At 34.4% G+C, this 16,425-nt stretch overlaps 1 protein-coding gene across 7 annotated transcripts in view; it reads left to right on the top strand.

The window, feature by feature from the left end:
* LOC114329566 (branched-chain-amino-acid aminotransferase, cytosolic) overlaps positions 1 to 16,425 on the top strand; it is a 201,529-nt gene that overhangs the window by 170,131 nt on the left and 14,973 nt on the right. For all 7 annotated transcript variants that reach the window (XM_050648471.1, XM_050648477.1, XM_050648478.1 and 4 more), the window contains one exon: positions 14,624 to 14,778. In XM_050648471.1, coding sequence (XP_050504428.1) covers positions 14,624 to 14,778 — 155 coding nt within the window. The remainder of the gene's footprint in view (positions 1 to 14,623; positions 14,779 to 16,425) is intronic.

The following is a 16,425-nucleotide window of genomic DNA, read 5'->3' as shown; positions in this document are numbered from 1 at the left end:
GTGTTCCTTTTAAGTTCTTTTAATAAAAAATTGTATTATGTTGTTGTTTTATTTAAATTACAAAATTACCAGCCGCGCGCTTCGTATCTACGAGATCCTTCCTCGAAAAAATTAAGGTACCGACCGCGCCTCTGGTTCGCGCAAAGCGAAAAATTAAGGTACCGATCGCACATCTGGTATCGCGCACCGCTGCGCCGCCTGTGTTCCTTTTAAGTTCTTTTAATAAAAAATTGCATTATGTTGTTGTTTTATTTAAATTCCAAAATTACCAGCCGCGCGCTTCGTATCTACGAGATCCGCGAAAAACTTAAGGTACCGACCGCGCATCTGCTTCGCGTTCCGCGAAAAATTAAGGTACCGATCGCACATCTGGTATCGCGCACCGATCGACCAGCGCTAGAACGCCGTCACATCGGAACGCGCCCCATCGGACGTCGTCACATCGGAAAGCGCCCTTTTGGCACTATGCCGCCATGTTTTTTTGTATTCGTTATCTCCCGCCCATTCCAACGAGCCGTCGTACGTTAAAATCGGACCACTAGCAGCAGAGATACCATGTTTCTCTCTCTAACACACATACTTTCCTATATCAGCTGTGACATCACATACCTCTCTCTCTAACACATTGTTTTCCCTATACCTATAGTGATGGCTGTGTTGTTCATCTACTTACCTATTACTTCATGTTAGGGTTTTTAAAAATATGTTAGCTGGTTGCAGAGGAGTTAATAAAAATTACAAACAGAATATTAGTAATCATGGAGTGTGTGTTATACTTAAGTAGTTATTATAATATGGAATTGAACAAGTCTATGTCCCAAAGGATCTTGAAGATGAAAGGATAGGAAAATTCTAAGCAGTCATTAAACTAATCCTAAAAAATAAAAAAATCATTATATTATGTGACTTTATTACAAAAGTAAGAACATAAATGATTTTTTCTGTAACAGCAGTAGGAAAAAAGTAACAGTTATGAGAGAGGATAAACATTGATATACCTAGTATCGAAATTACAGAAAGTTGAAAAACACTAAAATGAACCTGAATGACTTAACTCAAATAAAAAAAACTAAAACCAAAATAAATATCTTTATATGGGTGACATGCAAACGGGAGTCAATCTAAGCAAATTTCGTATAGGAATTCATCATTGAGCAGTAATAGCAACAGTTTCAAAAATCTCAAAAATGAAACAACAAAACACTATCAACCATCAGAAGTTTACTACTTCTGCTCTAAAAAAACCGTATTCTGACATTAAAATGTTTGAATAGAAATATGACAACAGTAATATTTCACGCAAAAAAATATAGGACGATAAAATGAGAAACTAACAAAAATAAATTGACAAGACATGAAACGAACAAAACGAACATGTAAAGAGACAACACGGGAAATACATATCATCTAAGTAGCCTTATTTTATTATTTATTTTATTTATCATTGATATTGCTCACCAGATTAATATCCTCATAGAAAATTTGCATGTTTAAACTTATTTGTTTACGATTTTTTCTAGCCGTTCAACTGATGCGTTATCTTTCTTTATCCTTATATATTTAGGTTTCTTAATATGTATTAGGATTCAGTCCATAACTGACTGCTGACTTCTGTAACTTTATTGATTATGTCTTGTAAGCCTTCTAGCTAGACTATCAGCAAATGACGGTATCATCTTAAACGACATAACAGAATTTGCAAGCAAAAAACCGTGGCGGTTCCAGTAATAATTACGTTTCTGAATCGCAAACCCTTACAGCCTGTGTAATGGATCCAAAAACGCTGTCCCCAAATTAAATGTTAAGGGACATAAGTCTTCGACAAAATGAAAGATGTAGGTATACCATTTTACATTTACGTTAATTTAGGTAATTCTTACTTAAAAAACCATAAGGGAGAGGGTATAAACTATGCATATAGCGGAAGAATGCGAACCCTCTCTATATTTCTTATTTAGTATAGAACAATGGTAAATAATAATAAGATTGCTTTAAAGCATATTTTAAGACCCACAAATTTTGACGATTTCAAGTGCTCCAAGAGTTTTATATGTCAAAAGTGAATAACCATTTTCAATTTCGTTTCAACGCGAAACTACAGCCGCATCATATTCTAGTCCAATCAGAGAGCGCTGCAAGCCCCTCTACCGGTTTCGAAACTTATTAGTCTCTCATCAGGAGGCACATATGCTGCTTTCTCTGACCAGCTAGGACAAACCCCGACGTGCAGTCACGAATTGCAACGAACGAAATTGCAGGGATGCCCTAGCGGCAACTGCTAGCAAAAGACTAAGTTTTCAGCCTAATAACACATAAAACAACACCAAAAATATTGCTCCATATCCTACCAGATTGAAAATAATGGGAACCTTCTCTGGTTACACCTCCGAGGCTTCTTAAATTTGCGAGCCATAACGGATGCTGAGACTAAGGAAAATGGGGGAATTTTTCAATTTATAATTCACGTCCCATCTGCTCAGCGCGGTAAAGTTCCAACGAGAATGGTTCACTTTGTACTCCAATCAGAGTAAACATGTAAATCAAAAATGAATAACCATTTTCAATTTCGTTGCAACACGAAACTACTTAGTCTTTAGTTTTATATGTATATAATAGTTTTAAAAAAACCTTAAGTTCTCCTACTCGTATAATCGCGTTGCACTTGGGTCGTACCTAAAACTATGTTGCGATGAACAGCTCCATTTAATACTAAAAGAATCAGCTGATTTTACGTGTACAACAAAAGACAAATACAGGAATTGGCCAAGGGCTATAAATACATAATTTGAAAACGTTGCTGACAAATCGTTGGAGTTTGGAAATTGCTTCTCTCGCTAACAAAGATATTCAAGAACAAAATGGCCAAAGCTCATGTTTAGTGTTATTCGATAGGTTTTCGAAAAGTATTAAAAACCTTTTTTTTGTTTTCTCATTTGGAAGTGTATTTCTCGAGATATTAGACCTTTTCTATAATTTACCTATGGTATCAGGATAAATCGTTTTTCTCAATTATAGCGCCATCTATCCACAGTTCGAAAAATGTCTTCAATAAAAGTTGCTTACTTTTACGTAACGAATCCAAATCTGTAAGAAAAACTAGGGGTTTCCATTTGAGATTTTAAAGTTACCCTCCACCCCACCTCCAGGAGGTGTAGTGGGGGTTGGTGTTTGGTGTCATTTGATAGATTTTTGAAAATGATTGAACACGTATTTTTCAGTTTTTCTATCCGATGTTTAGTTCGCGAAATATTCGACCGTTCCACTACTTTTGGGACACCCTGTATATAATATATATATATATATATATACATATATATATATAGCTATTCAACATTTTCAAAAATGTGAATGGCTTAAAAATCGCAACAAGGAATGTGAAAACGGTGTCTATGTTATACACAAAAACTAAGGATCCCTTCACTATGCAGGAATCTTCGAATGTTGTATATTCTATACCTTGTTTCAATTGTAACAACGTGTACATTGGCGAAACATCTCGTAATTTCCATAGTAGAGCCATCAGTCACCGTAGTGACATAAAAGTTAACAAAATAAATGCATGTGCACTAACAGAACATGCTATAACATTCAAACATGAGTTCAATTTCGAGGGTTCCTGTATTTTGGCAAGGGAAACAAACCACTGTAAACGCGTTTTTGTGGAAATGTGTTGCATAAAATCTAGCAACTCATGTATAAATAAAAAATCAGATATAGAAAAACTTAGCAACATATATTGTTATCTACTTGCGCAACACTAAAAACCAAAACATAAAAATACTTGTTTGTTTTACAAAACACACATGGACGTATAATGAGTTGCATACTCTTAAGTACAGTTAGTGAATTTGAACACACCTTGTATGGGCCTCTGATGTTTTAAAAAAGAACCACAATAATCATAACACTTAATTACTTTTTTATTTGATACTTTTAATTTGATTGTTTCTTCTTTCTGTTCTCTATGTGTCAGAGTTTTTGACTTACATTATCAGTAGGTTAACATGACAGAATAATTATTGTATTTCTGCTAATTATTCAAAAAAAATTTAAAATGTATTGTGTCCTTTGTTTTCTGTTTTCAATATTTGTGTTAATTTGAAATGTTGAGCATCATCAAGCTTCTCTTTAATAATCTCAACGACTAGTAGGTTTACTAAAACAATGTAATATTTTAAAATACTTACATTTTTGTTTTATATTACAGAGTCTTGATAAAGGGGTCAAACAACCCCGAAAGCTAGACAAAAAGTCAAAAGAGTGTTTCTTTGATATCCTGGCCAAACTTCTGACTGCAACCCTAATAAACCACTTGTTTGTTGATATTGACAGTCACTAATATCCAGTATTTCTTATATATATATATATATATATATATATATATATATATATATATATATATATATATATATATATATATATATATATATATGAAACTTAAAGCTAAAATCAATATCAACAAAAGAATTAATATTAAAATTAAACTCACCAGGCTTCCGGGTTGAACCGCGTCGTTGGTTTCTAGGCCGAGCTTTCGACGTCCTCTCTGACGTCATCTTCAGGGCTTCCGGGGTCTCAGTCTCCTGAGGCTCCAGACACTACACTCACTACTCACTACTTCACTACTCACTGCAATACTGTTGTTGCTGACGCTGGGGCGGTCATTTATACCGTGGACTGATGTGACTGACGTGGCTGTCGATGACGTGGCGGAGTGGGAATTAGCGCGAAGACTATTTGGAGTGGCGCTAAGATTTTTGACGGCGGGAATTGTATTTGTAGATGGAGCGGACGATGTTTTCTTTAGGAGGGGTCTCCAAGTCGAAGGTAAACGGATGCCGTCATCTCTTTTATTGAGACAACTTGGCCGTTTTTCGATTTCTATGGCTTCTCGGATAATCCTTTGTTTATAGAAGCGGATGGGGGCTATGGTTCTGGAGTTTTCAAAGTCAATTTTGTGACCTGTATGAAGATTATCCCCCAACAAAAACTTTCATCTCTTGTCCGATCCGTCAAAGACAACATTCCAAATGAACAACACGGAGTTTATGAAATTCCTTGTGCAGACTGCCCCCGATCTTACATAGGACAAACCAATCGTAGAATCCAAAATAGGATTTATGAACATTCCATATCTGTTCGCAATTCCGATTCAGTTTCAGCCCTAGGCCAACACCATCTTCATACAGGTCACAAAATTGACTTTGAAAACTCCAGAACCATAGCCCCCATCCGCTTCTATAAACAAAGGATTATCCGAGAAGCCATAGAAATCGAAAAACGGCCAAGTTGTCTCAATAAAAGAGATGACGGCATCCGTTTACCTTCGACTTGGAGACCCCTCCTAAAGAAAACATCGTCCGCTCCATCTACAAATACAATTCCCGCCGTCAAAAATCTTCGCGCCACTCCAAATAGTCTTCGCGCTAATTCCCACTCCTCCACGTCATCGACAGCCACGTCAGTCACATCAGTCCACGGTATAAATGACCGCCCCAGCGTCAGCAACAACAGTATTGCAGTGAGTAGTGAAGTAGTGAGTAGTGAGTGTAGTGTCTGGAGCCTCAGGAGACTGAGACCCCGGAAGCCCTGAAGATCACGTCAGAGAGGACGGCGAAAGCTCGGCCTAGAAACCAACGACGCGGTTCAACCCGGAAGCCTGGTGAGTTTAATTTTAATATTAATTCTTTTGTTGATATTGATTTTAGCTTTAAGTTTCATTGTATTAACCGCGGAAACCTTTCCGAACATATATATATATATATATATATATATATATATATATATATATATATATATATATATATATATATATATATATATATATATATATATATATACATATATATATACATATTGATGTGATCTTGATTATTGATATGAGATAATATTCTTATATGTCACTTAATTTAATCAATGTATTAATACTAATCTAATTAATTAACCAGATCACATATCAATATGTTTTCAATCTCAGGGCGAATTATAAATTAATTACTTACTTTCGTGGCTTCAAATATTTCTTAATGGTTCCTAATCGGGATAGAAAAGAAAAGAGTAAAAAAATACACATATGGGTTACAATTATAATCAAAATATTTTTTATTTTATTTAAAAGGCAATCAATGCTTAATATTTGCTATTTCTTATTATTCTTAAACATAACATTTACAAATGGGAATCTTATTTCCTTTTGGTTTTCAATTGAAAGTTTTTATTAACATTTAACTATTAGGAGTTATTAGGAACAACTCTATTTAAGTTTGATGAAGCTTTTCTGATATTATTGATTATGTTATTCAATTTTTTATGTGGAATTTAATACGAAAAACCCATACATTCATGTCCAAACAAATGAGACTGACCTTTTCCTGGTGAACTGAAAATGTCCTCACACAAGACCCGTTTCCTGCTATCCTTGGCTGCGATCAAACCTCGTCCTGGCTTCCAGTAATGTTCTCCTTTGAAAAACTAGCTCGAATAGCTCTCGTTCCTGCGTCTGTCGTGATGCTGTGTTCTACCTTTCTCGAAACTGCTATCAGCTACCGGGACACTCTTGGCTCAAGGAGGTTCTTTTACTCTCGACCTGGCCTACTTCTCGTTCCACGATAGATACTCCACACTCACGGAACTACACCGGCTTTCTCACTCTCCGTACACTACCGTCTACTACTCGACTTCACTTCTCGACAGCTCAAAACATTCTGATCTCACTTTGTCATTCATTCCCCTACTTTCTAAATATCCCTTCCAAATTCACAAATCAATCTTCCACCACCAACTCTCATTCGTAATATTCCTCAAAACCAATTTTTAATCTTTCTAAATATGCTTAATGGATTTCAAAAGAAAATATTTAATTCCCATTCTAAAATACTTTCTAACTATTTACAAATTTTAATGACCTATTCTCTCTTTCAAATGAGTCTTATTTAGCATAGGCTAATGATCGAAACCTTCCGCGAAAAACGATAATGAACTATCATCTATTTCACTGAGTTTTATTTAGCATAGGCTAATGATCGACCTTCCGCGAAGAAACGATAATGGTATGCGTCATTCACTTTGTTTATTCTAAGCACATTGTTCCGAGTTTCGTACGCTTATTCTAATCACTTCTTAAAATTACATATAACAATTTGTTGTATACAGGTTGTTTTAAATTCATATGCCCGTGGTTGAGAAAATTGAAAATATTTTATATTTAATTGAATTTTGTTTATAATTATCAAAATTTAATTTTCCTATCAAATAGAAATATAACAAATCCCCGCCTTGTATTCGATAAAATTTATCTGCATTTTTAAATAAATTTTCTCGAGGCAAAACCAACTCCCTGTATATTTCCTTACTTTAATCTACGTCTTATATCCTAACTTACTATCTACTTCATGTAATTCTGTCTTTTATTCGTGATATTTGTATACATCGTGAATATTATAAATTCCTCGGATCTTTTCCGAGTTCCTGTGCCTCAACTCATAACTATTTATCCCATTTTCATTATTCACGATGTAAGGGCCTTCGAAAACAGGCATCAACTTTGCGCAAATGCCCCCAGGAAGATTTGATACTCGTAATGCCCTCACGAGTACTTTTTCACCCTTTTGGAAAGTCACTGGTCTTCTTTTTCTATTTTATTCCTGTCTTTGGATATATTTTTCGTTGCTTCGCCGTAATCTTCTCTGTACGGTTTCAATCACCTGTTGATATTCTTTTGGCTCTTGGTCTTCCCATGGCCTTATCGGCAGTACACCCTTCATGATGTATTCTGGGGTCTCTTTTGTTACTGTGCTCGGAATTGTATTTAGATACCTTTCTATTTCCGCCATTTTCCTGTCCCAGTGGCGATGTTGACCATCTGTTGCAATGCGAAGAAATTTCGTCACTTCCTGTATGAATCGTTCCGAAGGATTACTCTGTGGATGCCTGATGCTGACAAAATTTGTCTCTATTCCTCGTTCTCGAAGTTGTCCCTTGAAACGATCATTTCGGAAATACGTTGCATTGTCCAGTAGGATCTTTTTTGGTGTTCCTACTATGGCTATAAAATTGTCGATTTTTCTTAATATTTCCTCCCCCTTTGTGGTGCGGCAACTATATAATTTTACGTATTTTGAAAACACATCCACCATTACCAGAATATGTTTGTTCCTTTTAGTGGTCATAATTAGATCGCTTAACATATCTATTGCTACAATGTCTAGTTTGTTTCGGGCTTCAATATTTTTGGCAACATTTTCGTTTTTGAAATACCGACTCTTATATTTTTGACATACATCGCACTTCTGGGTAATTTCCTTTGCAATGCGGTAATCCTGTCGGCTGATGTAATTTTCCCTAAAAACGAGCCAAACTTTTCTGCTACCGATATGCCCATTGTCCTCATGTAATTTCTTTATTATCTTTTCGGCCAATGTCTGTGTCACTAAATATAGTTCCTTTCCGTCTATTCTCTTAAAATATATGTCATTTTCTACTTCCGCTCTTCTTTTCTCTCTTTCCTCTAGGTCTTCTTGGTTTGTCCTTATCTCATTTAACGAATATATCCCTTCTTCTTGTATTAATCTATTTAGTCCCACCTGTAGAGTAATTGTTTCCTTTTTTCCCGTATCCTCATCCCGTGTTAGAGCGTCGGCTATTATGTTGTCTTTTCCTTTTATATACCGGAACTCAAAATCATACTCCTGTAATAATAGAATGCCTCTATGTATTCTATTATTTACTAATCTATTCTTCATGATATGTACTAAAGCTGCATGGTCTGTTTCGATTGTGAATTTTGCTCCCAATAAGTAAAACCTCAATTTGTTTACGCAATATAGTACACTGGCAAACTCCAATTCTGTAACACTATATTTTCTCTCATGTGTTTTAGTCACTCGAGATATAAAACATATCGGCACTTCTTGGTCGTTTTGTATTTGAGACAAAACTCCTGCAAATTTTTGTATGGACGCATCAGTTCGGAGTATAAAAGGTAAATTGTAAATGGGGTGGTATATTTTCGTTCCTTTTGCGAATTCTCGTTTTAATGTTTTGAAAGCTTCCTCCTGTTCTTCTTTCCAATTCCATTTTATTCCTTTTTTAAGCAACTTTATCAGAGGGATTTCCTTTTGGCTCAAATCGGGAATCAGTTTTTTAAAATAATTAATCGTGCCAAGAAAACCTCTCAATGTTTTCAAATTCGTTGGTCTTGGGTATTCATCTATGAGCTTGACTCTGTCTTCGGCTAATCTTACTGTTTTGGTGTCCAATTGAAAACCCAAATAAATGACTTCTTTTTGAAAAAATTGACATTTTTCAATGTTTAATTTCAATCCCGCTGTGTCCAATTCTTCCAGAATTATTTCTATGTGTTTCAGATGACTCTGAGTATCTTGTGAAAAAATTAATAAATCATCGATATAATGAACTATGAAATCTTCGTGGCGATTCAAAATGGTATGTAGAGCTCGGACGAGTGCAGCACAAGCACTTTGCAATCCAAACGGCACTACCTTAAACCGGTAGACAATACCATCAATAGAAAAAGCGGTGTAGTTTCTACACTTTTCAGCTAACGGTATCAACCAAAAACTGTGTTTTAAGTCAATTTTCGAAAATATGTGTGACCCCGTGATTCTTCCAAAAATGGCCTCGATGTTTAGAGGTGATTCATATTGTGATACAGTGTGCTGGTTGATATTCCTGGCATCTAAACATAATCTCAATTCTCCACTGCTTTTCTTTACTATCACAATCGGGTTAACATACGGTGAATCACATCTTTCGATGATTTGATCTTCCAACATTTTATTTATTTCTTCTTTCACCTCTTGTCGATACTTGTATGGAATCGGGTAAGTCTTTGATCGAAAATTTCCCAAGTTTTTCACCTCAAATGAATGTTCGTACTTTTTAGCCACTCTGTTTTCCTCATTGATCAAATTTTCGTAGTTTCTTAACATCATCCGCAATTCTTTTTCTTTCCCTTCTCCACATATCAATTTTCTGTCTTTTTTCTCAGATTCTTCACACATGTTTACCGTGCATTCTGCATCCTCGTTTGCATATACCTCCTCTTCAAATACCACTGTTTCAATCATATTCTTTTCACTTTCATTTTTTAGCTTTATTTCTTCTTCTCCTGAGCCCGTCTCTTCTTTTGAGGAATCCCAGGTTTCCTTTGTTTCTGATACTCTCAAATTTTCTTCTTCTGGGCTCAACTCTTCTTTTGAGGAGCCACAGGTTTCATTTTCTTTTATCTTTTTCTGACCTTTTCTCCTTTTTTTTCTTTGTCCTTGCTTCGCTGCCAAATTCATTTCCACTGTTTGTTCTTTACCTGATTCGTCCGTATTTTGTTTCTCATGTTCCTTGTCCTGTTCTTTTTCTTTTTCTTCTGTTAGTTTCATCGTATTATTTTTAAAATCTATCACTACATGTTTTTCTGCCAATTCGTCCACTCCTACTATCATGTCATGTGACATGTTTGGCATTATTACACATTGTAGTGCATACATATTCTTGCCCAGTCGTACCATTACTCGTATGCCTTCATTTATAGTTGCCAATGTCCGTTTGTTTGCGCCCACTAAATTTACCCTAGGTATTTTATAAATTAAATTTGTTAAGTTAACTTCTTCTATTAGTTTTCTGTTGACCAATGTTATTTCAGATCCAGTGTCTATCATAATTTTAATTGGTTTCTCGTTGATAAATCCATCCACAAATTTTAAATTAACTCCATTTTTCTTTTCGTTGTTTCCTGCCAATTTAATAAACTCCTTGGGGTGACAAAAGATTCCTGTTTGATTTTTGGTTTTTAGTGAGCGCCGTCGTGAAAAGACGCCGGTTGCTCATCGTTGTTTATATTTTCGTCATAATGTCTCTCTCCGTCATATTCATCTGTCTGGGTATTATTTACTTCTCTTCTATTTTCTCTTGGTCTGTCGGATCTGTTTCGGTTTTCTCGATATCCCTGTTCATTTTGTCTACCATTATTTCTGTTTTCTTGATTTGAGCGTGTGGTGTTTCTATTCTGGTATTCTCGATTTCTGTCCTCATTCCATTGCCTATTTCTTTGTTCATAATTTCCTCTTCCGTTGTCTCTATTTTCGTTTTCCCTTCTGGGATTAAAATCTCGTCTTGTATAGTCCCTCCTATTTTGATTTCTATCTCTGTAATCTTGTGTTTCTCGGGGCCTGTAATCTTCTCGCGACCTTCTTGATTTTCTTTCTCTTAGACGTGATTCTCTTATTTGTAAGAATTGGCATAGACTATCTATGTCTTTGTAGTTTTGCAATGTGATATGGTCTTCCAGCGTTTCTTCGAAATGTCTTGCAATCAGTTCGACTAATTGTTCCGATGAGTAATTATATTGTAAATGTTTTGCATTATTGTAAATTTGTAAAGCATATGTCCTTTCTGATACCCCCATCCTATCATTGTATTTCCCATTTTGCAATTCCTTGTTAATTTCCAATTGTTGGACTTTTCCCCAGAAATAATTCAAAAATTTTTGTTCAAATTGTTGCCAATTGCCGAATTCTTCTTCTTTACTATCGAACCATAGGCTTGCTTCATATTTGAGATGGTTTCTGATAGTTTCTTTTGCTGTTTCGAAATTTCCGATGTGCTGTATTTTCTTTTTTAGGCTATTTATGAACGGCACTGGGTGTAATCTTCTTACATCCCCGCCAAACCTTATCTTCACGTCATCTGTGCTATGTATAACCATTTCTCTTCTTTCTCCGACATTCTGTTGAGTATTGATTTCCGCAATCTTTCTTTCCACTTCTTCTATGTCTGCTTGAATAGCGTTTTGCAACTTGTTTTCCAAACTTTCCATTTCTTTTTTTTGGCAATTCGTTAACTCCTTCATTTTATTTTGAATTTTCATTTCTTGTTCTTTCATGTGGTCCTTCATTCTCATTTCTTGTTTTTGCATGTGATCTTTAATTTTCATTTCATACTTTTCTATGCGTTCCTCTATTTTCTTATTGTTCTCTTCTATCGCTTGTTTTGTTTCCTGTTGATTGTCATCCATTTTTTTCTCCACTTTATCCATTTTCTGTTCCATTTTTGTTGTGATTCATCCATTTTTTTTGATATTTCTTCCTGATTTTCTTGCATTTTATCCATTTTTTGTGACTGGAGTTGCATCAGTTGTAATAGTTTATCTATTCCTGATAATTCTTGCTGTTCTGATGCCATGATTGTCGTGTCTAAAATATCTTCTTGGTCTGAATGTTCTTTTTGTTTTTTGTTGTCTTTGCTTTGGCTTCTTGTCACAGACATTTGTTTTTAAGAAGTACTGTCCCCGCCAAATATGAAATTTTACTAGTATGTTACCAAGACGACTTTTTCTCACCCAAATATTATAAATTGTCAATAAATATATCAAATGTAAATATCGTAAAAATAAAATATTAAATCAGTTATGTAAAATTTGTACCTAAAGAGATCTAAAATTTTATGTTATCAAATGTAAGTATCTCACTTTTTACCACAGGCATATAAATTTTCAAATACCGGCTTTACTCTTTCTATCCTTCAAATTTGCCACTAGAAATACTTTACAATGCTTTCCACGTTGGACGACAGTTGATGTGATCTTGATTATTGATATGAGATAATATTCTTATATGTCACTTAATTTAATCAATGTATTAATACTAATCTAATTAATTAACCAGATCACATATCAATATGTTTTCAATCTCAGGGCGAATTATAAATTAATTACTTACTTTCGTGGCTTCAAATATTTCTTAATGGTTCCTAATCGGGATAGAAAAGAAAAGAGTAAAAAAAATACACATATGGGTTACAATTATAATCAAAATATTTTTTATTTTATTTAAAAGGCAATCAATGCTTAATATTTGCTATTTCTTATTATTCTTAAACATAACATTTACAAATGGGAATCTTATTTCCTTTTGGTTTTCAATTGAAAGTTTTTATTAACATTTAACTATTAGGAGTTATTAGGAACAACTCTATTTAAGTTTGATGAAGCTTTTCTGATATTATTGATTATGTTATTCAATTTTTTATGTGGAATTTAATACGAAAAACCCATACATTCATGTCCAAACAAATGAGACTGACCTTTTCCTGGTGAACTGAAAATGTCCTCACACAAGACCCGTTTCCTGCTATCCTTGGCTGCGATCAAACCTCGTCCTGGCTTCCAGTAATGTTCTCCTTTGAAAAACTAGCTCGAATAGCTCTCGTTCCTGCGTCTGTCGTGATGCTGTGTTCTACCTTTCTCGAAACTGCTATCAGCTACCGGGACACTCTTGGCTCAAGGAGGTTCTTTTACTCTCGACCTGGCCTACTTCTCGTTCCACGATAGATACTCCACACTCACGGAACTACACCGGCTTTCTCACTCTCCGTACACTACCGTCTACTACTCGACTTCACTTCTCGACAGCTCAAAACATTCTGATCTCACTTTGTCATTCATTCCCCTACTTTCTAAATATCCCTTCCAAATTCACAAATCAATCTTCCACCACCAACTCTCATTCGTAATATTCCTCAAAACCAATTTTTAATCTTTCTAAATATGCTTAATGGATTTCAAAAGAAAATATTTAATTCCCATTCTAAAATACTTTCTAACTATTTACAAATTTTAATGACCTATTCTCTCTTTCAAATGAGTCTTATTTAGCATAGGCTAATGATCGAAACCTTCCGCGAAAAACGATAATGAACTATCATCTATTTCACTGAGTTTTATTTAGCATAGGCTAATGATCGACCTTCCGCGAAGAAACGATAATGGTATGCGTCATTCACTTTGTTTATTCTAAGCACATTGTTCCGAGTTTCGTACGCTTATTCTAATCACTTCTTAAAATTACATATAACAATTTGTTGTATACAGGTTGTTTTAAATTCATATGCCCGTGGTTGAGAAAATTGAAAATATTTTATATTTAATTGAATTTTGTTTATAATTATCAAAATTTAATTTTCCTATCAAATAGAAATATAACAATATATATACAAATAGTATCTTAATTGACTTATTAGGAAATACGAATTTCACTATTTTTGGGTATAGAAGTCAAACTTCTATACCCAAAAATAGTGAAATTTATATATATATATATATATATTATTTGTGAAGAAAATAATTGTCAATTTGTAATTGTGAAAAGAGAAATAAAAAGAGAGAAGAGAATAAGATAATAAGAGACATGGAAATAGATGAGACATTGAAAAATAGCCGAAAGAGTATATCACCAAAAACCACAAAAAGTGATAACATAATCAACATAACTGCAGAACTTATGAAATAAGGCGAAGAATAGCTGTAAAAAAAACTATCGAAAGAATGGAAAAGATTTCGATACAAAAGATTTTATTCTCCGTAGAGTGCTCTCTTACCTTCCACAGTTTATTTAGAGACACTCTGTCGTATTCTTTTTTTATATCTTTAGATTAAAGATATAATTCTTGGCCATATGCTACCATTTTGAAAGCAGCTCGTTGTTCTCACACTTTGTTGAGATTTGTTTTCCCTGATAGTTTTTAGAATATATCCATACACTCTACTTAAAAAGTAAAAAGTTAAATGGTTGTTTACAATATTTAAATTAATATGTGATTCCATCGATTTCAGAAAAAGTAATGGCAACTCCACCCTTAAACGATCTCATACTTCCCGGAGTTACCAGGGACTCCTGCCTTGCCTTGGGGCAACAGTGGAAAGAATTTAGAGTGGAAGAGAGAATGCTCACCATGAGGGAGTTGATTGCTCTTCAAAAACAAGGAAGGGTAAGTACAAGATTACATTATAAAATTTTACATTTGCTAAAAACACGTGCTATCTTAACTCTAGTCAAATTATATAACATTAATATTATGAAGAAACAATTCTCTTGTAAAAATGTGTAATTGCCAACAACCACGAAGAAAAACCTCGAGTTAAACGAAATCATGTTATAATGAATCATTCATTTCAAGATGAGAAGTTTATTACACTTTTCTTGGAATTGAGTTGAGGAATACAAAGGAACAATTTGTATGTCGATTCGCTAATCTGAGACACAACTGTCTACACTACAATCACAATAAAGATGGACTAGAAATAAAGAAGCACGAGAAGCACCCCCAAATCATGATTTTGGGAGTGCTCCTCGAACATTCAACGTGTCTTGGTTTGTTTATTTTTGGTTGCCACCCTGTATAATTTTTAAAATTATTTTTAACGATTCGAAAATTTATAAATATTGTTATATTTCTATTTGATCTGAAAATTAAATTTTGATAATTATAAACAGAATTCAATTTAATATAAAATATTTTCAATTTTCTCAACCACGGGCATATAAATTTAGAACAACCTGTATACTACAAATTGTTATATTTAATTTTAAGAAGTGATTAGAAGAAGCATACGAAACTCGGGACAATGCGCTTAGAATAAACAAAGTGAATGGCGCGTACCATTATCGTTTTTCGCGGAAGGTTCGATCATTAGCCTATGCTAAATAAGACTTAGTTGAAATCGATAATAGGTCATTATCGTTGTTCGCGGAAGGTTCGATCATTAGCCTATGCTAAATAAGACTCAGTTGAAGTAGATAATAGGTCATTAAATTTTGTAAATAGTAGAAAGTAATTTTAGAATGGGAATTAACTATTTTTTTTTAAATCCATTAAGCATATTTAGAAAGATTAAAAATTGGTTTTGAGGAATACTGCGAATGAGAGTTGGTGGTGGAAGGTTGATTTGTGAATCTGGAAGGGATATTTAGAAAGTAGGAGAATGAATGAAAAATAGAGAGCAGAATGTTTTGAGCTGTCGAGAAGTGAAGTCCAGTAGTAGACGGTAGTGTACGGAGAGGAGAAAGCCGGTGTAGTTCCGTGAGTGTGGAGTATCTATCGTGGAACGAGAGGTAGGCCAGGTTGAGAGTAAAAGAACCTCCTTGAGCCAAGAGTGTCCCGGTAGCTGATTGCAGTTTCGAAAAAGGTAGAATACAGCATCACGACAGAAGCAGGAACGAGAGCTATACGAGCTAGTTTTCAAAGGAGAACATTACTGAAAGCCAGGACGAGGTTTTGATCGCAGCCAAGGATAGCAGGAAACGGATCTTGTGTGGAGACATTCTCAGTTCACCAGAAAAAGGTCAGTCTCATTTGTTTGGACATGAATGTATGGGTTTTTCGTATTAAATACCACATTATAAATTGAAGAACATAATAAATAATATCAGAAAAGCTTCATCAAACTTAAATAGAATTGTTGCTAATAAATCCTAATAGTTAAATGTTAATAAAAACTTTCAATTGGAAACCAAAAGGAAATAAGATTCCCAGTTGTAAATGTTATGTTTAAGAATAATAAGATCTAGCAAATATTAAGCAGTGATTGCCATTTAAATAAAATAAACAATATTTTGATTATAATTGTAACCCATA

This window comes from Diabrotica virgifera, chromosome 1 (assembly GCF_917563875.1).
Source record: "Diabrotica virgifera virgifera chromosome 1, PGI_DIABVI_V3a".
Taxonomy (NCBI): Eukaryota; Metazoa; Arthropoda; class Insecta; order Coleoptera; family Chrysomelidae; genus Diabrotica; species Diabrotica virgifera.
Note: the sequence above shows the minus strand (reverse complement) of the source record. Positions and strands in the feature narration are given on the sequence as shown.